The sequence below is a fragment of the Plecotus auritus genome (genome assembly GCF_963455305.1).
Source record: "Plecotus auritus genome assembly, chromosome: 2".
Lineage (NCBI taxonomy): Eukaryota > Metazoa > Chordata > Mammalia > Chiroptera > Vespertilionidae > Plecotus > Plecotus auritus.
This window is the reverse complement of record NC_137771.1, coordinates 131002636-131027317: the sequence shown is the minus strand read 5'-3', so window position 1 is coordinate 131027317 and position 24682 is coordinate 131002636. Positions and strand designations below refer to the sequence as shown.

General features: G+C 36.2%; 1 protein-coding gene across 1 annotated transcript in view; it reads left to right on the top strand.

The window, feature by feature from the left end:
- GBE1 (1,4-alpha-glucan branching enzyme 1) overlaps positions 1-24682 on the top strand; it is a 385578-nt gene that overhangs the window by 344177 nt on the left and 16719 nt on the right. The window contains exons 13-14 of the mRNA XM_080656181.1: positions 4365-4549; positions 6149-6281. Coding sequence (XP_080512307.1) covers positions 4365-4549; positions 6149-6281 — 318 coding nt within the window. The remainder of the gene's footprint in view (positions 1-4364; positions 4550-6148; positions 6282-24682) is intronic.

Sequence of the window (24682 nt, the reverse complement as noted above, 5' to 3'; positions counted from 1 at the left end):
CTAGTGTGACTATAATAGTATGTATAACCTCTGAGGGCTTGTTCAGAGATTTTGCAGGATGAACATATAGGAATAATGAGGGAAGAAAATGAAGAAGGGATCCTAATGTAGCAACCTGGTTAATCCTATCAATCTGGGTATCTTCTAGCAAAATTATTTTCACTTTGAATTCTGCCTTTTAAGATCTGAAATAGCAGATAATTCAAAGGGCATTAATACTTGGCTTAGGAAAATTTGTTTGTATTATTAAATACATGAATAAGTGCATCAGTGTAGAATTTTTGCACTTTAAAGAATGGCATCACGTTTCCTGACACCTAAGTGAAGAGGAGCCGAATTGCTGCCTTTTGAATTTATCCTGTTACTTGTATGTCTGCTGGTTAGTTTCCTCCTCAGAATGATGGGGGCCAGGAATGTTAGCTTTAGTATAACTCTTCCTATTGCCCCTTATGTCCTTTGTTCCCAAACCACATCAGTAATGAGTGGAAGTGTGTTGCATCAAAGCTGCCATACCTTGAAAGCTTATAGCTGCCAGACCCTGTTCCAAGTGCCTCACTTACCTCATTTGAATCTTAAAAGAGCTTTTATGAAACTTATTATCTGATTTTACATAGGAGGAAACTGAGTACTGGGGAGGTTACATTGCCTAAATTCACTAAAATCACTCAAGTGGCCTTGCTGGAACTAAAGCCCCAGTCTCTCTGACTTGGAAGCCCGTGTTCACAGGCATCACGCTGTCTATCCTCAATGAGATTTACACTTCTATGCTGCTGTTCTTCAGGGTGTGGCCTCAGCCCTCCTGCTTTCAGAATATTACAGGGCAGCTGATGAAAATACAAATTTCTGCCAAGGACTCAGAGTCAGAAATCTGGGTACCTCCTGTGTCACATAGTGGGAATATCATAAGAAATATTTAGACTGAAATATTAAAATTTAGCCAAATGTTGTAGACACTTTAATTTTTATTAAACTACCACAGACATATTTGTTTGGATGTTGTTTTTAGTTTGATGACTATGGTCCTCAAAAGTGAAAAAGTATTTGCAGTTCGCCTCAAAGGTAGTGGATCAGAATCAATGAGCATAAATATTTTTAATAAGCTCTCTAGGAATCTGTATGTTTTCTCTGGAGCATACTAATTGATTGGAAAGCACAGCTCTATACTATCTTATTACTACTCCCACGGGGTGATGATATCAGAAGTTCTTCTTTTTTTGGTTTTTGTTTTGGTAGCATTTGACTCTGACCACCCTCCTTGAATCTCTTCTTAGCCTTCTGTATTTCTTATGTTCTGCTTCCTCTGCTAACCATTGTTCCTCTGCCTTCTCTGTCTCCTTTCTGCTTGCAGTTCCTTGAGCTGCTGCCCATGGTCCTTTTCCTCCTGTGGCTGTAGTTTCTGTTATTTATTGAGGCCTTATAACATACTCTTGCTCCCCATCCCCAGATCTTATCTGAATTTCAGTACTTTATTTTTAGCCATGTTACTCTAAATCCATGGATGCCTATATATTCTTCAGGTCTTAAATTCAGTATGCCCAAAAATGACCTCATTACCTTCTCTCCACACACTCCCGCTGTCATCATCTTCCCCTAGAACAGCCAATGCTGTCACAGCTCAGTCTTCTGAGCCCAAAACTTCAAGTTGTATTCATACCTCCCTTTTCCTCAACCTCCATTCATTAGTCAGTCATCCAATCCTGTTGTTTCCACCTCAGAAATGCCACCTGAATCAGTCATTCTATTCTTTATTCTCATTGCAAGCTGTTATCTCTTACCTTATACTTTGGTGGTTTTAAAAAATCTTTATTGTTGAAAGTATTACATATGTACCCTTTTTTCCCCCATTGACCCCTTCTGGCCCACACCCACCCCCCACCCCAGGCCTTCACCAGCCTATTGCCTGTGTCCATGGGTTATGCATATATGCATGCAAGTTCTTTGGTTGATCTCTTCCCACCCACCCACCCCTGCCTTCCCTCTGAGAGTCAACAGTCTTTTCCCTGCTTCTATGTCTCTGGATCTCTTGTTCATCTGTTTATTTTGTTCATTAGATTCCACATGTGAGTGAGATCATGTGATACTTGTCTTTCTCTGGCTTATTTCGCTTAGTGTAATACTCTCTTACCATATACTTTGGATTCCATATTAGGCTTCTTACCATTCAACTATCCCCACACCCAGTGTCTTTTCCATATTGCACTGGAGGTATTTTAGTAATAAGCACAGTTGAACTTCTCATTCCCCACTTAATAGGGCTTTTGGTTCCCTATTGCCTGCAACATAACATCCAAATTTCATGAGGCTTATCTTAATCTGACCTCATCCTTCCTGTACCACCTCTTCTCCTCACCACAAACATTATTTTAGGGCTAAACTCCTTCACCAAGTCGAGGTGTAAAACCAGACTGTCTGGGTTCATAGTCCTACTATTTAACGGCCTCAGTTTTCTTACCTGTAAACTTGCAACAGTAAGAGAACCTACCAGCGCCTGAAGTTTGTTGAAAGTGGCAAGAGCACTGCATGTGCCCATGATGAGCAGACATTAATTGTCTGCAGCTGCCTCTACTGTGACCATCGTGACAGCAGCGATGTAACATTCTCCCCCAGAAAAGACTAAAGGAATTGCTTATTACCATTGGAGCCACCTCAGAGATCTGTAGCCATAGCAAAATAAAAGTATTTTGCCTATAGAAAGCCTGGATCGAGCTTGTATGTGACTATACTTTAGCTACCTTGCGGCATTTCTAGGCTCTCTTAACATTCTCCACTAGTGGAAATCCCACTCGTACTTGGACGTATAATATTCCCTAGACTGGCAGTGCCTTCATTATCAGTAAGGAATGAGCTCTTCATTATCTGTAAGGAATGAGCTCCACTACAGTTCTGGAGCTACATCATTTTGCCACTTGTATGGATGATGGAGCAAGCTATGCAGTGGCTACACCTTGAGCTGGTTGAATCAGGCTCCAGACTTAGGCAGGACTCCTAAGTGTAGCAGAGGAAAGTTCCTTGTGTCACTTTAGGGTATCCTAAAGTAAATAGGGGCCCATAGAGTCAGAAATCTGGGTCCCTCCTGTGTCACATAGTGGGAATATCAAGAGAAATATTTAGACTGAAATATTAAAATCTAGCCAAGTGTTTGTAGACACTTTAATTTTTATGAAACTACCACAGACATATTTGTTCAGATGTTGTTTTTAGTTTGATAACTATGGTCCTGAAAAGTGAAATGTCAATTGCAGTGTTTCCTAGCAAAGGTTGCAATAAAGCAATTCTGCAATAAATTATTTCAGATTACATCCTACCTTATTAGTTTTTATTTATTAGAATATTAATATACTAGTTGCTTTAAAGTAGAACACACTTGTATTGGCTATGGTACTTCCTAAGTCAAATGAGAAATTTGTCTTAGAAAATTGTAGTGTTAATAGGGTAAATGAAAATAAATTTTAGAAAATAGTGTTTAATCTTTAAAAGGAGGGGAGAGGGGAAAAGAAGCCATAAAGTAGAAATCCAACTTGGGGAAAACAGTATGAGCAATCTATTAGAAGACTAACATCTAAATTTGATAATTATAATGATAAATATATATATGATATCATTTTTCAAGTGTGTTGGATTTCTGGTTTTCATCATTATAGTAAGAGATAATATAGAAATGGATTTCTAAACAAGTGTTCCAGTTACATGTACACACACACACACACACACACATTTGAAATTAAAGGTACATGTCTAATGGTAACACATACATCTGAGCAAGAAAATGAGCGATGACATGTATTTCTGTAGTACCTGAAGTTTACGGCATTCTTGCCTATTGGGATGAGGTAGAAAGAACTTTGGATTTTAATCAGAAGAACTAAATTTCAGTGGTTGCTTTTCTACTTATTATCTGTGTGAGGTTGAACAAATCCCTTAACTGCCCAGAGCTTTGGATTTCTTCTCTGTGAACTGAATATAATAGAGAGTGTCTTTGAGAATCAAAAAATAATGTACATACAAAGCCATCTGAAATTATAAAGCATTCTGCAGATTTCAGAGATTAGAGAAATGGAGATTTTAGAAATTGCTCAGAGATGATTTCAAAGGTGAAATGAGTATGGCAGAGATACCTCTGTTCAGAAGTGGGAATACGTGGCTGGCTGAGACCACACCATGGGCTTCTGAGCCCAGCAGCAGCCGGTCCTCTTGGTGCAGGGCTGTGCCTTTTCAGAGCCAGGGTCTGCCTCGTTCCCAGGACAGCGCTACTCAACCACAACCCAAACTTCTTGTAAGGACTTTACAACCATTTATTTATTGAGTTATCTTAGTAAGAAATGCTAACATTACTAAGCAAAGTCTAAATTTGTTTTTTAATGCAGGTAACGAATTTGGACATCCTGAATGGTTAGACTTCCCAAGAAAAGGAAATAATGAGAGTTACCATTATGCCAGAAGGCAGTTTCATTTAGCTGATGATGACCTTCTTCGCTATAAGTTTTTAAATAACTTTGACAGGGATATGAATAAATTGGAAGAAAGATGTGGTTGGCTCTTGGCGCCACAGGTAAGCTCTTTACTCTAAATGTTATGTTTTAGTCACTGCTGTTGTACATGCTCAGAAAGACAATCTATTTAAATCTATATGCAGGTCTTTAAAACAGCACTTTATTATTCAGTGTGTAGTGCCCTGTATCATACTTCAGGTTGTCAAAACATGTTATTGAAGTCTCTCCAATAGATAATGAAAATCTTAAATGTGATATCCTGCTTACTTTATTGTTTAGTTTGTTGTTGTTGTTTAATTTTAGTTATTTTTATTTCAATTGGTTAAAATAAATGACAAAAGCTCTACATGAAATTTATTTTGGAAATTGCTGGGGAAACATCTTAATTGTTTTGACTTTTTCTTTATATAAATAATGATGCTGTCATAAAAATTACTTTGACAACATGTAGATTTCTTTCTTTTTTCCTCCTTCTTTTACTGGTTTCTAAGCTGTCATTTCAATAGATGCTATTACACCTGCACGCTCTTTTGTATTTTTCATGAGCTTGACTGTCTTCTGGAATTAAAGTCTCAGTTTTCAATAAGTTTTCAAAAATGTAATTAATAGGTGCAAATTTTATGCAGGCTTTTTTTTTCCCCTTGCAAAAATTAGCATATAGTATGTATTACTTATAATCCATTTACTTTTTAAGGGTGCTGTTTGAAATTACGGTTGATGTGTTTTTACTTTGGTGTCTGTGGTTTTTTTTAAATGGCTGAAAAAGGTACTTGTATATTCAGTAAGATTGTCTGCATGACATGAATGCCCGAATCACATTTATTAGTAATGCTATTTCCAGAAGAGAGAGCAAAATGATGCTCCTTTTCAAAAGGAACAATGTTGAATACCAAAAGGCATGCTGCTTGCTCTGGAGCCTTAGTTCCCATTTCTAAATTACCAAGAGTGGTGCTACTGATATGCATGGAAATAGGTCCTTGCAAATCAGAGAGTGGAAGAAAGTGGTGTCGAAAAAGCAAAGGTTCCTCGCTGCCTGCTGTAAATCATGGTATAAAATAAGGAAGTGTGTAGATGTTGTAATTTCTTTTCAGACTTTCTCTTTTATTAGGCAAATATATATTGTAAATGACTTTATGCTGCCGTTGAATCTGACAAAGTTAGACAATAATAGAAAGTTTTTAAGATAACTGCAACTGTAGACACCTCAATATAATGTTACATTATATTTTGAAAAGTAATTTTATACGTTTTACCTGATTAATCTGGAACTAAAACAAAAGTCTTAAAGAAAATCCACTTATAGATAGACCCAATACACACACACACACACACACACACAAACACAGTTTATATATACCACAGGTGCCATGTTATTCATTGAAACCCGAGCTACAGCACTAATACTCTATGCTTTGTTTGACATTGGCAATGGCTGGTGACTTTTTTATACTCTTCAAACACTTTTGAGACTGTTATTGGCATAGAGTTTAATATGGAAAAATTACAACATGTTCAAAAAATAATATGCTGCAATTTTCATTTTTGGCTTCATAACTAACAAAGCTATTTATAAAGACAAAACAGCTTTTTTGTAAATAATTGACTTGTGGCAGTGCCTAGGTTTTATCTAAATGTTGTATATGTGTTCATTCTTGCAGGCCTATGTGAGTGAAAAGCATGAAGCCAATAAGGTCATCGCTTTTGAGAGAGCAGATCTTCTTTTTATTTTCAACTTCCATCCAAGCAAGAGCTACACTGATTACCGAGTTGGAACGAAATCTCTGGGAAAATATCCTTTTTGTTGTCAGTGAATATAACTATCTGCATTCAATTTTTTTTACATCATAGAGAATAAGAAAGACTAATGTTGCTCTTGATGTCAGTGGCTCTCAGTTTCCTTGTCGGAAAAGCTGAAATAGTTGAGTGATAAATCTTTCCTGAGCTCAGTAATACTGAATTAATCCTAAGTTTCATTCTGGCTGTAAAAAGTGTGATTCTGGATGTTTAAAAATATTTTGATTCACTGTGCAAATACAAGAGACAGTGTAGTTTTTCATTTTGAAAATCTTGTAAGTTGCCTCAGAATTGTCTTCTTTTCCCTTCTCCACTTAGTGAGAGAGCAGGTAGTATTGTAAAGGGAGCACCTTCCCTTTTCTCTGTCTTGTCTCATTTAGTGCAGGACAGCTCACCTTTCTAAGTCTGAACTGGTAAAGATTCAGGGCATGGGAATGTAAGCAAAGGATGTAGCAGGGAGACTGTTTTTGATACCCTCTGTTTATTCATTTATTCATTTATTCATTCATTCATTTCACAGATACTTGCTGAGCACCTGTGTGCCAGCTGTGTGCTAGGTGCTGTAAGTACAGGAATTTTCCTGGCACATACAGTTACTGCCCTCATGGAGCTTTTAAATTAGTAAAGAAGAAAAACTTAGTAATTAAATGGACAACTGTTATAAAATTATAATACAGTGTATTTTAACAGATTATAACTCAGTCAGATCCATGGGTGGGGGTAGAAAAAGGCAAATTTAGGGCCTAGTCACAAAGCAGCACAAATTTTTAATAGGCAGCAGAAATAATGTTCTTCTCCCCTGGAGCCCTAATCATGATTAATGTCTGCCACCCGAGCAAGATGTCTGATGCCAACGTGAAGTCCTAGGTGTCAGGGTCTCTGTAGCTACAGGAAGATACCCTCCCCTGCTCCAGGTGGCTGGAACAGCAAGGGGAATGTGTTTTCCACATAATAAAAGCCCTGAGGTAGTGTGACCCCAGCACTGTGACAATATCATTAAGTTCCCTGATTCACTATCTTTCTGCTTTCAACTTACATGGTGTCAGCAGTGTCCAAGCCTTGCACCTATTGCAGTTGCAAGGCAATGGCCCTGTTTTCAAATGTCACCTTCAGATACAACAAAGGCAAATAGGTATTATTTTTTTGTTTCTTTTTCAAGAATGAAGTTACTTTTGCAGATTTTCTTTTGTGTTGTGTATGCACAAAGAGACAGATAAAGAACATCAGTGTGATAATATTATCTGCTCTAAAAAAGACTGTACTGTCCCAGGAAACAAATGTTCTCACCTCACCATTTCCATGAAGAATGCAAACAAATACCAGACCTGTCACAGCTCCTACATGACCCTTCTCAGCTCCAAACTGCTAACATAATGCCCCCAGGTTAAATCCTTCTCTATCTAATAATATAATATAATAAAATACATTTTATTATGATCAAATTAAAATATAATCAAACCAAAATACATTTACAGAACACTTGGAATCTAATGCAATCTTTCTATAGCACTGTCCTTGACCCTCAAGTCAGGGAGAAGAGATGTATAAAAGTAAAATATCATGTAAGGCATAATGCAACAAATGGGAAAGGTACAGGAATCTTCCAATGGAGAACAGATAACCAGAAAAAAACAAATAAATAAATGAGATTGACTTTTTGATTGATGTAAGCCTGATTAGGGGAGGGAGGGAACAAGGGGCAGAGAGAGAGGAGAGAGAAAGAGAGAGAGAGAGAGAGAGAGAGAGAGAGAGAGAGAGAGAGAGAGAGAGAGAGAGAAAGATTGCTTGCTTGATTTCTTAAGGGAAATATTTTAAGCCTGGACCTTGAGAAATTGATAAAATTATAGTAGGAAATGTTGAGGAAGGCCATTTCTGCTGTAGGAAAGCATGTAGATTCTTAGATAATTGGACAGCACAATGGATTAATTGGAGAATGATGATCATAAAAATACTAAGGGCTAGGCAGAAAAGATAGATCAAGATCACATAATAGAAGATTTCAGTGTCATATTAATTAGTTTAGGCTTTTTATGATAGTTTATGGTTAGTCACTGAAGGTTTTGAGCTAGAGAGCTACTTGCCTCCAGGTGGGAATCGATCCCACAATCTATGTACGTGCCCCTTACCTGAGAATCAAACCCGAGACCTGTGTATGGGATGATGCTTCAACCAACTGAGCCATACTAGCCAGGAATCAAGTTTCACTGTAAACAATGGGAAGAATGGTATGTTATTATTACTTATCTGGCAAAGCAAGGAAGAGTATAACTAGTCAGGATAATAGAAAATATGACAAAGGAATTTGAATAATGATGGAATTTGATAAGAATGTATGCTTTGGGAAAAGTCTCATGTATCGAGTGTGTAGAAGACTTTCTTGAGGAGAGAGATTGGAAGCACAGATATTAATTATGAGAAGTTGTAGTGCACATAAAAGATAATTAGTGCATAAACTAAAGTAATGGCAATAGAATAGAAAGAGGCATGTGAAACACTTTCTTGTAGTGAAAGAACTCAGCAATTGTTTGAACATTGGGTATAGAAGAGAAAATATAAACTTTCACTTTTTAAAAAATTGATTTAGAGAGCGAGAAGATGAGAGTGAGAGAGAGAGAAACATCTATGTGAGAGAGATAGGAGAGAGATATGTTAATGGGTTGCCTCTGGCTGGGAATTGAACCCCCAACCTACGTACATGCTCCTTACCTGGGAATCAAACCCAAAACTTGTGTATGGGATGATGCTTAAACCAACTGAGCCATACTAGCCAGGGCTAAAGTTTCACTTTAAACAATAGGAAGAATGGTATGTTATTATTACTGAGCTAGCAAAGCAAGGAGTATAACTAGTATAACAAAGAAATTTGAATAATGATCTTTAGAAGAAAATTTTTCACCCAAGCTACATTGATCTCCTATATGAAATCTATGTAACTTTAATAAACATTAATAAGTGAAAACATACAATTACATAGTAGAACCCACCCAAAAGTTAATTTTATTTAGTGATACAAAGTTACACTGTACATGAAAGTCTAGTTTGGTTTTAAAGAAAGGACATAAATCAAATCTTCTGAAATTTAGTGATTTATATAAGCACCTCTTATGCAGAAACTCTTTTCATTAATGTACACTGAATGCTTCACATTTTGACCCCTTTCAGACACTGTACTCATTAAAAGCTGTAATGATATAGACACCTTGGAAAATTGGGCCATGTCTTCCTAGATGCAGTAGTTGAAGCCTCAGTCATCTATTGGATTTCTAGGACAACCTCTAGGAAACATTGTTGGTTTGATTCCTACCAGGACTTCGTTTTCTTGGGATTTCTGCCCACTTAATTCTGTAGCCTTTCTCATTCATGTCTTTTGTCAACAAGCTATAGCTAATCCCCATATGTTGCTGCTTCCTGTGGGGACATTTGCATTTCATAACAGTATATTTATGAAAGAAGTATGCAAGACCTAATGGACTAAGATATCTAATGGACTATCTTTTTTTAATGATCACGATTTTTACTTGAGGGGAGGGAAGTAGGAGAGTATCTCCAGGGTATTTTAAACCACACCTTCTAAATAACTATATGTTAGCCAATTCAGCCTAAAGTTTTAGATAGAAATCATCACATCTCCTGGGTTTTGTGATGTTTTCTACTCCAGTGACCCAGTTTAGTGCAGATATTTCATCTATAAATTCCTCCACAAATAATAACTAACCATTATCAGAACATTTTCTAGTTCTAAGAATCTCACTATTTCACAAGGTAAGCAATTTAAGTTTTTTAATTAAAAAAAAGTCTTAAATGCAAAAGCCTAAGTTCTGTACTCTGGGCCTAGTGCCTATTCTGCATGCCAGCTTTGCAAGTCAGAAAGGCATTTGACATGCTCCTCACAGTATCACCCCTAGTCATTCTTCCAGACCAAATACCTCTAGTTTCTTTACTAGATTCTCATGCTACTTTCTAGACCTCTGACCATCAGATCTCCCTTATCACAATACACCCCTCATGGTTCACATTCCCCTTACTCACATTGTGTCTCCAGATTGGAAAACACAGGATTATTGCAGATGTGGTCTGGCAAGTGTGACATGGAGTGCCGTGTTACCTCCCTCAGCCTTGATACTGCTCTCTTATTAGAGCTGTGGTTACATTAGCTTTACTGGCAGCTATCGCATCTTCTGCTCATATTGAATTTTCATTCAGATACAGATCTTTAGTTTTTCTTTGTATGCATGTATCTCCCTTATTCTTCAATAAGATAATAATTTTAATCTAAAACTCCAAACTTAACATGAAACATGAAAAAAATATATTGTTGTGTTGTTGTTTTTTTTGGTTTTTTTTTTGGCTTTTTTTTGCCTCTAACCTGTTCATAAGAAGATAAAGGAGTACTAGAGTAAGACAGTTCTCTGTTATTAATCTCTTATGGTTGTACCATGAGCAGCTGATACATCTATTCTTTCAGGTTCTTGCTGTTCTAAGCTTAGCTTTTAAGAGTCCTTTTATTATCTTAGCATTTTTCAAATTTCATTTTGCTTTGGCCTTTCATCTTCCTGACTTTATTCTTATACCTTTAAACAACATTGTAGGTCAGCATTATAGAATCATTTTAGATAAAGAAATTACAGAAAAATTAGGCTTTCTTGACTGTATTTTCCTACTTTAACCAAGTGTTCTGTTCCCTTGGTATTTCCAACTGCTGAGCCAGTGAATTGAATACAGATTTTCCCTGTAAAGAATCCACAGTGGCAAGATTGGATGTATTAATCAAGTCAAGAAATTCATCACAATTTTAATTCCCTGGAAAGCAGGATTTGGTGCCAGAACAAATTTAAAGTTTCTAAAGAAGTCATTTGAACTTCTGTCACTGTGAAATGTAAACCTGCAGTAGTAACCTTTCAGAATTCTTGAGCAGTTCCATTTTTTTGAGCCTGTATATCAAATAGCAAGACATCAGCTTTCACTCAAGTCTGTGAAGAATAGTTGATGACTGTTCCCAAGAAACTGTTGTAAGGGGAGCTATTTGGGGGTAATGCCAGGCAAGGTAAGGGAAACACTTTATGGATGCTTTTAACGATCCCTCAAAATAACTTGATACATTTGGAAAACTAAGAGAGAAGTCTGGTTTGTATCACTAAGTTCTTGAAAGTGACCTTCATGGTGATGACTATAGGTCATAGTATCGTTTCTGCAAAATGAATCTGCAGCCGTATGCTAGAAAATAACAGCAGCAAAAATGCTTTGCCTATACACTGCCTCACATCGGTCTTTATAGTTGCTAATCTTTAGTGTTCTGTCATACAGTAAACAGCAATGGGGGTATTGCAGAACTGACATCTAAATAGAACGGGTAAGTAGGCAGGCGATCAGTTTCATGCTTAGGAAGATAATATACTTTTTTTTCTGATGTGTTATATTTGCTTATGGCTTCACATCCCTTAGCAGTAGGGAAAAAGAGAGACAATATCCCTTGATATAATCAAAAACATTGTATTTTTTCCGTCATATTTATTTACTTACAGCATTATCAAACCAGCACTGAATCAAAAGGAAAATTGCTGAGCCCCCAAGGACAAACCCCTTTCTTATCTACTCTGAACAATACAAATGATGCTGCCACATTTTGAGTGATGTGGGGTTAGAGTGTTGATGTTAGGGGACCTCTTTTTGAGGTCCTTCTGTTTATTGGCCATGTTCATGAAGTATCTAGTTTAATATTCCTGGCCACTCTATGTGCAAGGTTGTATAACCTCATGTGACAGATGAGTAAACTGAGGGCTTTAAGTAACTACCAACTTTCCTCCAGCACACGGCTGATCAAGGTGGAGCAGGGTATTGCAAAGCCTATGCTCTTTCTACTGTACCATAGAACCTCAGTTCATGGTTACAGATGTGGTGAGTGGTGGTAGCAGTAGAAGTATTACTGATGAAGATTTATTTCTGTAATGTTCAAAATGATTTAGTTCTGGGGAAATAGGTAGCAAGAGAAAATTATACACACAAAAAAATTCATATAAGCTTCTCTCTCATCAGCTAACTTCCCTCAGTAACCCACCAGCACCCCTCACAAATTATTCCCATCAGCACCCTTGTCACCATCCTACACAGGAAAGAAACGTAAAACTCAAGTCAATTTTTGTGTTTACTGTATTCTAGAGTAGAATATAAATGTGTTGTGGTCTGTGTTCAAACTTAAACTCCACTGATGCAGCACATCAATTTAGGTTGACTGTATAATATTAAAGTACACTTTAAGCCCTTACAGTTTACTTATAAGGTGTGTGTCTTTGGTATGTACAGATTCATATCGTACTGAGAGCTTAAACTCTAAAATCAAATGCTTTTAAATTATTTGTCAGCATGCTGATGAGGTGGGGGTGGAAATACTAGCAGTCCATTTTCAAACTTATAATATTGAGATGTTAAGTGGAGTGATCATAAAGTGCAGCTTGTGAAGAATATATGAATCCAGGCCAAAAATATTTAAGATTCCCGGAACAGATGAGTAAATATTTGGAATTGACCTGAGATCTTTGAAATATTTTCATTAAACTGCTGCACGATGTAATTTTTTAAAATGTAAATTTAGACTCTGACATTTGCAACCTATACACAGAGTTCTTAATGAGCAAATAAGCTCACATGGATGATTCACTGGAGTGTGATCACCGAAGGCGGAGATTTGCTATGAGTTGTTTAGTTTATAGAAGCCTTTGAAGCTCAGTTATGTAACACTGTGCTTATTAGAATCTGCACTTTATGCAGCAAATGAAAACAAAGAACTTAATTTACGATTAGCTAAATGATACATTCTTTCAAGATTTTATATATGAAGGTTAATTTCTTGATTAAAAAAGTAGAGCATTTCAACTTAATGTTTCTGTTTTCCACGTTATAGATGTTTTGGTGAAAAAAAAAAATACAGGGTTTTCTGAAAAGACCTACAACAGTGACTTTGAGTAAATGGAATAATATTTTTCTTGTGTTTATGTATGTTTATATGTGTGTGTGTGTGTGTGTGTGTGCTTTTACTCTATGCTGCAATTTAATGATAACGGTTTTTATGTGAACAGAGACTGTTAATCCTCATAACAATTTTGTATTTATTTTAGGTTCTCCTTTTGTTTCTTTAGCTTCAAAGTGATGTACACTCATTGCGTAGGCTAGACTTCTTTAGTTTCCAGAGGATAGAAATACTTGTAAACATTATCTAGTGGTCATTCTGATCATTTTTCATTGTTAAACACTGTTCAACAATCCCTGTGACTTAATGATAATGACAGATGCATACCCCACCTTTGCTGTCAATGAAGTGCCTATGAATTAGGGTCATTTTCCTACCCATGAATTTGAGATGAATCACAAAGAAAAACATTTTGCATGATTAAAATATTTCAACTGCTGTTAACACTTTTAGGTTGGCTTAATATGTATTCATAAAACTAAGCACTGAATAATGAGCAAGCCCTTACTACACACAAATGGATTTAGATTTTCTTGTGGGGGTTTTATTTGTTTTGTTTTGTTTTGTTTAAAAAGCTGAGTGCTGTTCAGTGTTCAGCCCTCTGAGATGTTCAACATCATTTCTGTTTTTTGGTTCATAGCTCAGATGCACAGTGATGGTCTCCTTTGGTTACAGAAATGCATCTAATAGTAGCTCAGTCAAGATTCCTGTCCTCTATTGCTTGTTCTTATGTGAGAAAAAGAAATGAGAAACATTATTATATCTTTGAAAATAGTACATGATTACTTTGTAATTGTATCACTAATGGGGGAAAACATTTGTGCCTAAGATGATAATTTTTACCAATTTATAAAAAAGGTACTAAATATTTGATGGATGGATGGATTAATAGATGAAAGGATAATTATGAGTAGAAGGATGAGCAGACAGGTGGATGGATGGATGGATGACGGACAGGCGGATATATGGAGAGATAGATGCGTGGAAGGATAGATGGATGATACAAGTACCTAATGGTGAAAGAACCCCTGAAGCTGTTTGAAACTAAATAATTAAATCACAAAGAATTACTATAATCTATTGTTTTTTTTTCCTTAGAGACATATTTAATTAAATGGTAGAAAAGTAAAATCGATAAAATATTATAAAAATACCTTGTACTTTTGTAGAATTTTAAATTAATATACTAGAATCTTTTGTTTGAATACTTGCTGAACAGACTTTCCTAATAAGATCTACATCTATTACAAACAGTATATGCCTTGTACTCTGTAGGAACTTTACACTCATTATCTCATTTAGCAAATCTTTTGCTTTCCTAGGGAACAGCTTTGCAAGTAGGAAAGAATGAAATCACTGGCCTGAAAATTTTTCATATCTAAAACCTTTCTTTTAAAATAGTCCTTTATATAATCAGTCCAAAACAGTTGGTTCTCTTCCATCTTAAAAAATAAATTTAGTTGTTTCCTTTTATCTGATGCCAGTGTTATTAACTAGAGAATTCTATGTCTAAAAGAAATTTGTAATGATGAATGACAAATTACTTTTTTTCCTTCTGGGTCTCAATAGAAATTAGCTCCCCCTCCCAATGAATATCTCCTGCCTGCCAGAAAGCTGCTTAGATCTTCTATAAGTGAGATGTTTCCATCTCCATCACTTTCTATTAAGCTGTTCTAACTCAAAATCCCACAGGGTCAAACTGAGTAGTCAGTGTTTCATTTATTTGTGAAAAGGGCACCTGAATACCTCCAGAAGATTTCTTAAAATTAAGCCATAATGTAATTACCGGTTCACTATAATAATTTAAGGGCTTCCAAGAATATGGTTTGGTTTGGATGCTACAACCAAAAGAAGAGTTTGTTTCTCCAGAGGAAAGTAGAAAAAGTAGAGCCATGAACAGTGTGTTTTTGGAAACAGTGGCTTCAGTATAACCATTTGTAAGAATCATCCATTATTATACAAATGTAGTTTCTGTTGGCCTAATGATAAATGTATAATTCATTCCTATTATATTTGTGAAATGTATCTGTCTAGTTAATTGTGATTATTTGTGGTAGTTATGTGGTATTATTACTGAAGAAAAGCGTGGATGGTCTGTCTCCATTGCTAGTGGAAATGGTGTTCTTGGAGTACTGCTGGAGTAAGCATTTCCGGAGGCCCCCACTGGAGGATGAGATGTGGTAGAAAGCTTTATTTTCTTGGAATTACATCCCTCAGTTTCCAAAGTCCAATTTCCCTTAATCCAGTCTGGAAGATGTGCAGCTGGGATTCAGCAGAGCTAAAAGCAAAGCCAGTGTCCAGAGCTTCCGTTCCATGGTGGAATTGGGTCCTGTTTAGCATTAGACCAGTTGCAGTCCATCAGTCCATTGTGTGGTGTACACGTGGCCGTGTGCCATGTGGGTAAATGTAAGGGAGTGAAGAGAGGGTGCCCCTACAACAAGAGTCCCAAAAACACAAGAGAGCAAGAGTGCAAACCAAGAGTGAACTCCTTTGTTCAGGAGATTAAATATCGCAAATCTCCCCACACTTGTAGTGGCCACACCTATTCTGGCCAATGACCTGTTCCCAGGTGTGACTGACAGCAAGTACCTTTCCTTTGTCACCCAGACTTTACTGGTTGTGTTACTCTTTTTCTCTCATATCCAAATTAAAAAATGTATTCTGTATCCTTGGCTCTCTTCTCTTGAAAATCTCACACATGCTCAAAGCCTCAACTATCTAGAAAGATGGTCCCTAATCACCCCTCCTACCTTGATCTTTGCCCTAGTAATCAAATATAATTTTGTAATGTTTAATGACTGTTAGGAAACACGGGGGAGCATGCAAAAATATTTTTTTGAGATGCAGATCTCTAGCATGACCTGTGTCAGCCCATGTACATTCTATAGAACCAGTTACGCTAGGAGGTATATCTTAGGAGATGGTTTCCAAATTAGTTCCAGAAGTTAAATTTGTGTAACACTTTACTGTGTATGGATGCTTTTATCTACATATACTAATTCTACCCTCACATCGTTTTAGCAATGTGGGTCAGGCAAGTATTCTGATCCTCAACCTAACTATGAATATCAGAAAGATTTATAACTTTCACAAGATCATATTCCTAGTGAGTGAATAAATGTGACTTAAATCTAGTTCTCCTAAGTTCTCCACAGTTTTTCACTTGGGCACCAGATAATTCATCTTTTTGTAGCCCTATAGAAATGCCATTAAAATAGGTAAAATGTGTATCACTAATTACTTAAAATTGTATTTGTTTTCTTACCTTTTCTTTATAAAAGTCATTGGTACCTCTGAATAAATGTCATTTTTCTGCAGTGTTATACTATCCTGGTTGCTGACACTCAAAAACACTGATTAATTTAAATGTAATATTTTTAAACAAACATACTTACTCTAAAAGGATAAAATAACTTTTTAAGGAAAATGACTACTCACATTTTTTTTAAATTAAAACAGCACATAAACCTAAAAATAGTTCAGCTTCATGTGATAAATGGTAAAGTGTCATGAGAGGTTGCTGAAGGATGTTAGAGGATAAAAGGGAAAATGGACTACACATCCCTTAGAACAGAGAAAAGAACACTTTACAAAGAGGTGAAAGATAATTTTGCTTACTGTTCATGTTCTTACTTGAGCATAGAAGTTATTGTATCCACAGTAGACCCATATTACTGGCATAGGTTTTACAGCATGGGAGTTCTGATTTGTTCTAGCCACTCACAATAGATATAGCCTTGGGTGGGTTTAGGTAGATGAACTCCCCTGCAGTTTTTATCAGGAGCTTTTAATTATGTAATTTCCTTTATTTGCTATGTAATTTTTATATCCTATTATAAGAGTTCTGTTCAGCTGGTCTTCAGGAGTGGTGGGTCTATAATTTAGTTGTAATTTTGATGTGTCATGGGAGGAGGTGAGCACAGTGTTTACCTACTCTGCCATCTTAAGGGGAAACAAAATGTGCTAGAATTTTTGCTCATTTTAATTGTGTAAATCATCTTTGTGTTTGACTATCATAGCCAACACATTTGTTGATTTGTTTCGAATTGTACAACATGCACTTTGCACAAATAATTTTGCAGCTTTATCCTTTCCTTCTATTATTGTTTTCTGTCTTCCTAGTAAGATGAAACTAATGTGATTGTTCTAAAGATGATTGCAAGGTACTGTATAAGATTTGTTTTACCCCTGAAAAATAGATTTATTAACAATAGTGTGTGTGTGTGTGTGTACCTGTGTATGCACACAAACACATATACATACCTGCAAAATTTGCTTTACACTTGTTTACAGGATACAAGCTCAGGCCCTTCTCATTCAGCTTTCTGAAGCACAGAGTGAGCCCTATAGTGTTAGGATTTTCTATTTCATCTTAAAAGTTAAAAGAAACAGAGCAATATACATTAACTTTTTTATATTCTTGGTAACTATGATTTCAAATGAAGAATAAGGATGTTTCTACTCTTAAGGATAAAAAAGTAAGATTTCAGAGTTTAAATATTTTAATGTTTATGTACTTTGCAGTCTTTACCTAGCAGATGGTGGTAAAGTGGTACAAAATATATCTACGTGCATATATGTATGTATGATTTTGATGTGTCATTTTGATATCCTGTGCTTAAGTTCAACCTTCTGTTTAGAGAAAGCCAACCAGCCAAATTGATAATGCAAAGTGTTACGTATATAATTTCAGTAAACGCACCAATTACAAATTATATAAAATGACTATCTCCAGAGCTCAAACCAGAGTTATTCACCTGAGAATTTATTGCTCCAAACTGACATACATTTGTTTAATGATTGAGACTTCTCCTAAAAGAAGGAAAAATATTTTTAAATGTCCAGGTAAAACTTTATAGATAATGAAGTAGGATTGTGTTAGAATTTATAATGTACAGATCTAAAATTTTAACCCCATCAAAAGAGGGAAGAAAATCAAAGTTGTATTTTTATGGCCAAAGCGGTATCAAATTATTTCTTAAAATTTAGCAAAAGCATGCATAAATCATAACCCAGGGAGGATATTACAAAAGGAAAACAATGAAAAGAAGATCCACTCAACAAATATGGCAAATACTAATCTAGGTGCTGGGTAGAGAGGAGGAGGGCATGGGGAAAGACAGAAACCCTTTATAGAGATTGTATTTTAATATTGGAAGATAGAAAACTATAATAATTTAATTTATAGTATGTTAAAAGTTGGTAATACTATGGTGAAAAATCAGGACAAGGAAAAGAGGGTGTGGGAAGTGTTTACTTTTCAGTTAGGGTATTCATACTACTTTCTTAATCTTTTCAAAAGCTTGAGCAGCAATAGCTTAAAATTTAAAAAGGTGTCTAGTCCTCAAAGAGTATAAGCTCAAATATTAAACATTTTATATAACAGGTAAACTGTTAAGATTCTAGGGAGAAGGGAATGTAAATAAAGCTCATCTAGGAAGAAGAGGCCAAGTTGGGTGTAAAAAGTAAGCTACAGAAGAAATAAATTCACATTTACATTTTTTATCACTAAAGTCATCAGTTTAAATGGTCCAGGGTATATAATGATCCTATATAATAAAGAGGTAATATGCAAATTAACCCTCATGCCCTCACAAGATGGCTGCCTCTGACCAGGCCAGCAAGGGGGGGGGGCAGTTGAAGGAGATTAGGCTGGCAGGGGGGGCAGTGAGGGGCAACTAGGCTGGTGGGGGGGGGCAGTTAGGGGTGACCAGGCCAGCACGCAGAGGCAGTGAGGGGTGATCAGGCTGGCGGCAGGCGGGGGGGGCAGTTAGGGGCAACTAGGCAGGCAGGCAGGTGAGCGATTAGGAGCCAGTGGTCCAGGATTGTGAGAGGGATGTTGACTGCCAGTTTAGGCCTGATCTCCGGGATCGGGCTTAAACCAGCAGTCAGACATCCCCCAAGGGGTCCCAGATTAGAGAGGATGCAGGCTGGGCTAAGGAGATTCTCCCCCTCCATGCATGAATTTCGTGCACCAGGCCTCTAGTAATAATATAAACTACAGCTAATAATCAGGGTATTTTCAATGCTAGACATTGTGTTAAGCACTTGATGTACATTGCTTCAGTTGATCCTCCCAGACTTCTGATACAGTACCTTTGTTTCACCAACAAGAAACAGCCTATAGGAAGTTCACTAACTTGTTTGGAGACACATACTTGATAATTGGCAGAACTGGTATTAGAATTTAATTGTTGGACCTCAAAACCCATTAATGCTACCACTGTATTTTATTATTTTAGGATGCTTCTTCTGTCTGTATGAAATGGCTGAGATGATGCTTACTTACTGCTTATCATTATCATTATTTTCAGGGACTTTGAAGTTTCCATTTATTTTGTCCATTTATATGTATTGCATTGGACTCCACTGAAGGCTGTATTAGAGAAAGTTTGAGGAAAGGTGTTTCTTTATAGCTTAAGTCAAAATTATTTTTAATTCAAAAGCATAGTGTTTGTAAATACAAAAAGTTGAATCTGTGTGTTTGAAACTTCTTTTGATGACAAAGTTTGTTATTAAAAGGTGAATAAAAATCTGTCATTTTTTTTTTCTTTTGCAATTCTAAGTAATTGCTAGGGCTTCATCAAATAATTGAATTTACAAGTTCTTTGGGTGATTTTTAATGACAGAGAACAACTATTTTTGAGGCAGGTGAGGCTAGAAATATGGTCATGTTTTTTATTATTTTTTCTTGAGTTAGTAAGAAACAATGACATTTTAAAATTCAAGTTATATAATCTTCTAGGACAAAGAAAAGGTCCTAATTATGTTAGTCAAAGTATTCTGTAAAGTACTTAGAATATGTTTTCTATTTGCATAAAGAAATATGTAGCACTAAAAATTTAGTATTATCATTCCATTTGCTATTTACTGATGTGTGTTATTATACATGCCTAAGAATAAACTAATAATTTGCATGAAAATGCCTTTAAAATGGCATAAAAGGCATTAATTAATATGCTAGATAATGATATTTGATCCCTTCATTCTTTGAGCTTGTTTTATTGTTTTTTGTGTTGTATATTTTCTAGAAATGTACAGCCAAGGAAGTAAACTTGCAGGAATTGGAGTTAATTTTTTCGTGTCAAATCAGAAACCTATTTTAGATGAAACTGTCACATCCTAGCTTATACTAGATGTGTAGTTCTGTTTTACACATAATTAAAATGTATGGTTGTCATTTAAATTTTTAATGAAGATAGTCTTCACAAACATGAACATATCTGTAGCCCATGCATGAAGCTATTGCTTTTACCATGGACACCAAGTTTTTAATATGAACTAAGAGTAAACAAGAACATTGCCCACTTATAGAGGTTTTGTTTAGCATTCATTTTATTTTAAAATATAGTTTTATTACATTTAATAGTAAATTTTGTATTTATTTTCAAATTACTGTCTGTTTTGATTTTATTTTTAAATTATTATAGTATTGGGGCATTTTGTAAACAAAAATCAAGGGAAGAAAATAAGCTAAATGGATATTTATTTTCCCTTGAAAATAAGTAATAAATGCCACATTGCCATAAAAGTTAAATCGTTTTTGAAAATATAATTAAAATATCAGAACTTATTTACAGTGATGTATATTTATTATCATATATTCTAGGCCACAGAAAGATGGAAATGCCTAACACACACACACACACATACACACACACACACACACACACACACACACACACACACACACACCCTCATACTACCAGAGATACACATTTGTAAAATATATAGCAACACATCATAATTGTTTGGTACTCCTATATTTGGAAACAGACTAGAGAGAAGAACTAAATGTTATAATTTATGGTCCTTTCTGTGGTTCAGGACAATCAACTAGGCATAATTTAGCTAAATCAAATAAAGGGACAAATCTATTTGAAATGCTATACAGCCATAATTGAAGTTTTTGTGGATTATTGCTGGCAATAAATAAAATTCAATTTATGAAACTAAAAAAGGGAAGGGTTACATTAGAACAGGTGGCAAGTCCTGTGCTGGGTAGTTATATTTAGATTGCCACAAACATAAAATTCTCCTTGCTTTTCAGTACCTGCTCTTACTCTACCAGATTTTTTTTACAGTTCCTCAGAATTTCGTATTTAATGTTTACTACCTTTGATATAGATTCTCCTGTAGTTTACTCAGCTCCCAGAAATTACTACAATCATAATAATATGGGGGGGGTGATGAAAGATTCAGATCTGAAAACAACATGCTAGTTTCATGTCCATAACCTTTTGACCTTCTTCACCCATTCAACACAACCCCCACTCTTACCTCTGCCAACCACCAATTTGTTTTCTGTATCCATGACCTTGGTTTTGTTTTGTTTTTCTAAATATTTTAAATAGTTTTAAATGATATCCCAATCATCTACTTTAAAAAAAAAATTCCATCATTTTTCCCCCTACTATATTTTCCCAAATTGAGCAAGGTAAATATTTTGGATCAATATTTTGTATTTACCAATTTTGTATTCATCAATTCTCAGATGTACATTTTTAAGCACATTTTATCACATTTTTAATATATTTTTTTTATTGATTTCAGAGAGGAGGGGAGAGGGAGAGAGAGATAGAAACATCAATGATGAGAGAGAATCATTGATTGGCTACCTCCTGCATACCTCACACTGGGAATGGAACTGAAACCCAGGTATATGCCCTCACCTGAAACTGAACTGTGACCTCTGGGTTCATAGGTCAATACTCAACCACTGAGTCACACCAGCCGGGCTTAACATGTCTTTATTTGGGATTTATCTTACAACTACAGGCCTGATGCACAAAATTCGTGCAAGAGTAGGCCTTCCTTCCCCTGGCTTCCCTCTGGCACCCAGGACCCGGGCTTCCCTCCAGCACCCGGGACCCAGGTTACCCTCTGGCCACCAGCAGCACCTGGCACCCAGGCTTCTCTCACAGCCCCAGCTTCGTTCAGAAGGTTGTCCGGAAGGATGTCCAGTCTATTTAGCATGTTACGCTTTTATTATTATAGATGATTGCCATGATAATTTTTTCTTTTTATTGCATATATATATATATATATATATATATATATACACACACACACACACACTTCATCTTAAAATGACGTCTTACACCTCAAGATACATGGGAACTTACCACATTTGCCATCTTCATGGTCATCTTAGACACTGGAGAACCCCTTTCATTGTCACTTAGTTTGAAGCCTCAGGGATTACCTATAATAAATTTTCTTAGCTTCATCAGCAGGAGTGAAGTGCAGAATGATATAAATGATAGTACTTCTTACATCAAAATCCTTGTACTTTGAACAGACACTTTATCAAGTGGCTGAACAAACACAGCAGCTTTTGAAGTGTTTGAAGAGCCATTGAATTGAAGAATCTTCATGTCTTCCCTGGTCTTTACTCTTATTAGTACAAGTCTTCAGAGCATGCCTCTTACTGGGTTCAGATTTAAGGACATAGATTATAAAATAATGCTTAAAACTTCTTACCTACTTTAACCTGTTGATAGATATATCAAATACTTAGGAAGCTCTTGAATCTGAAATAAGAAATCATAATATTTTAAACTAGAGGTCTGGTGCACGAATTCATGTCCAGTGGGGTCCCTTGGCCTGGCCTGTGGGATGGGGCCAAAACTGGCTCTCTGACATCCCCTGAGGGGTCCCAGATTGCAAGAGTTGCAGGCCAGGCCAGGAGACCCCACCAGTGGATGATCGGGGCCGGGGAGGGACATGGGAGGTTGGCCAGCCAGGGAGAGACCATGGGAGGGCTCCAGGGCATGTCCAGCCCATCTTGCTCAGTCCCAATTGGCCAGACCCCAGCAGCAAGCTAACTGCCCCTTGGTGGTCAGTGCATGTCATAGCGACTGGTTGACAGGTCAACTGTCTGCTCCCTGGTGGTCAGTGCACATCATAGCTAGCAGTTGAGTGGACTTAGCATATCATTAGCATATTAAGCTTTGATTGGTTGAATGGACAACCGGACACTTAGCATATTAGGCTTCTACTAATATTATATAGGATGGCATATTATATAGGACCCTATTTTATCTCCTTTAAAAATTTTCCATAATAATTCTTTCTATTATTCTTTTCCTATTGTATTTTCTCAAATTGAGCAAGGTAAACTTTTGGTTTAATATTTTATATAGTATTTTATATTCACCAATAAAATGACCAAATGAACCTAATGAATAAGAAATGGATATGGAGTCAATGTAGTAAACTTCATAGACATTCAGACTCTATATGGAATGTGGAGAATTCAGTCTTTTAATGCCAATCTTTTTAATTTCTTTAATCATTTAGATGACTATTGCTTTATCTACTTTTCTTATTTTTATTTTCTGCCATATTCATTATGGCCTCTTTATTCTTAGATCTTAACTCTAGCATTAAACAAGAAACTGCATATGAAAACATTTTGCCTGGTTCTCAGCATAAAACAGGTGCCTTCTTGTAGAGAGTAGGGTAATTAGATCTACATTTGAATTAAATGTGTGTTCCATCTCAGCCACTGAACTGATTGTGGGTCTTTGGGTACAGAAATTCCCTTCTTCCACTTTTGTTTCCCCAAACTGAGCATCAGTTTCCTTCCCATCTGAGTATAGTCAGATGTACATTGAAAATCTCATTGAGGTACCTATGCCTGTCCATTTGCACTATCTGAGTTTATCCAAATTCCTATCCACTGACCACTTTTAGATTCCTGACTGATTTCTCTGATTTGTTATTTTCCTTGTCTATTTACTTCTACCCCTGATGTCCAGGTTAATTTTCTTCATTGTCATAACCTTTCTCACAAACCTTTTTTTAATTATTATTTTGCATTTATTAGTTTTTTTTTTAATTAAATCTTTATTGTTGAAAGTATTACATATGCCCCCTTCCTTCCCCTCCCCCCATTGACCCCTTATAGCTTATCCTGTCCCCTGCCCCAGGCCTTCACCACCCTATTGTCTTTGTCCATGGGTTATGCATATATGCATACAAGTTCTTTGGTTGATCTCTTCCCACCCACCCACCTCCACCTTCCTTCTGAAATTCCACAGTCTTTTCCATGCTTCTATGTCTCTGGATCTATTTTGTTCAACAGTTTATTTCATTCATTAGATTCCACATATGAGTGAGATCAACTTGTCTTTCTCTGGCTGGCTTACTTTGCTTAGCATAGTACTCTCCAGGTCCCTCCACGTGGTCTCATAGGGTAAGAGATCCTTCCATGATGTAAATGTACCACATCTTTTTTATCCTCTCATCTACTGATGGGCACTTGGGCTGTTTACAGATCTTAGCTATTGTAGATTGTGCTGCTATGAACATAGGGGTGTATACATTCTTTCTGATTGGTGTTTCAGTTTTCTTAGGATATATTATGAGAAGTAGGATCACTGGGTCAAATGGCAGTTCCATTTTTAATTTTTTGAGGAAACTCCATACT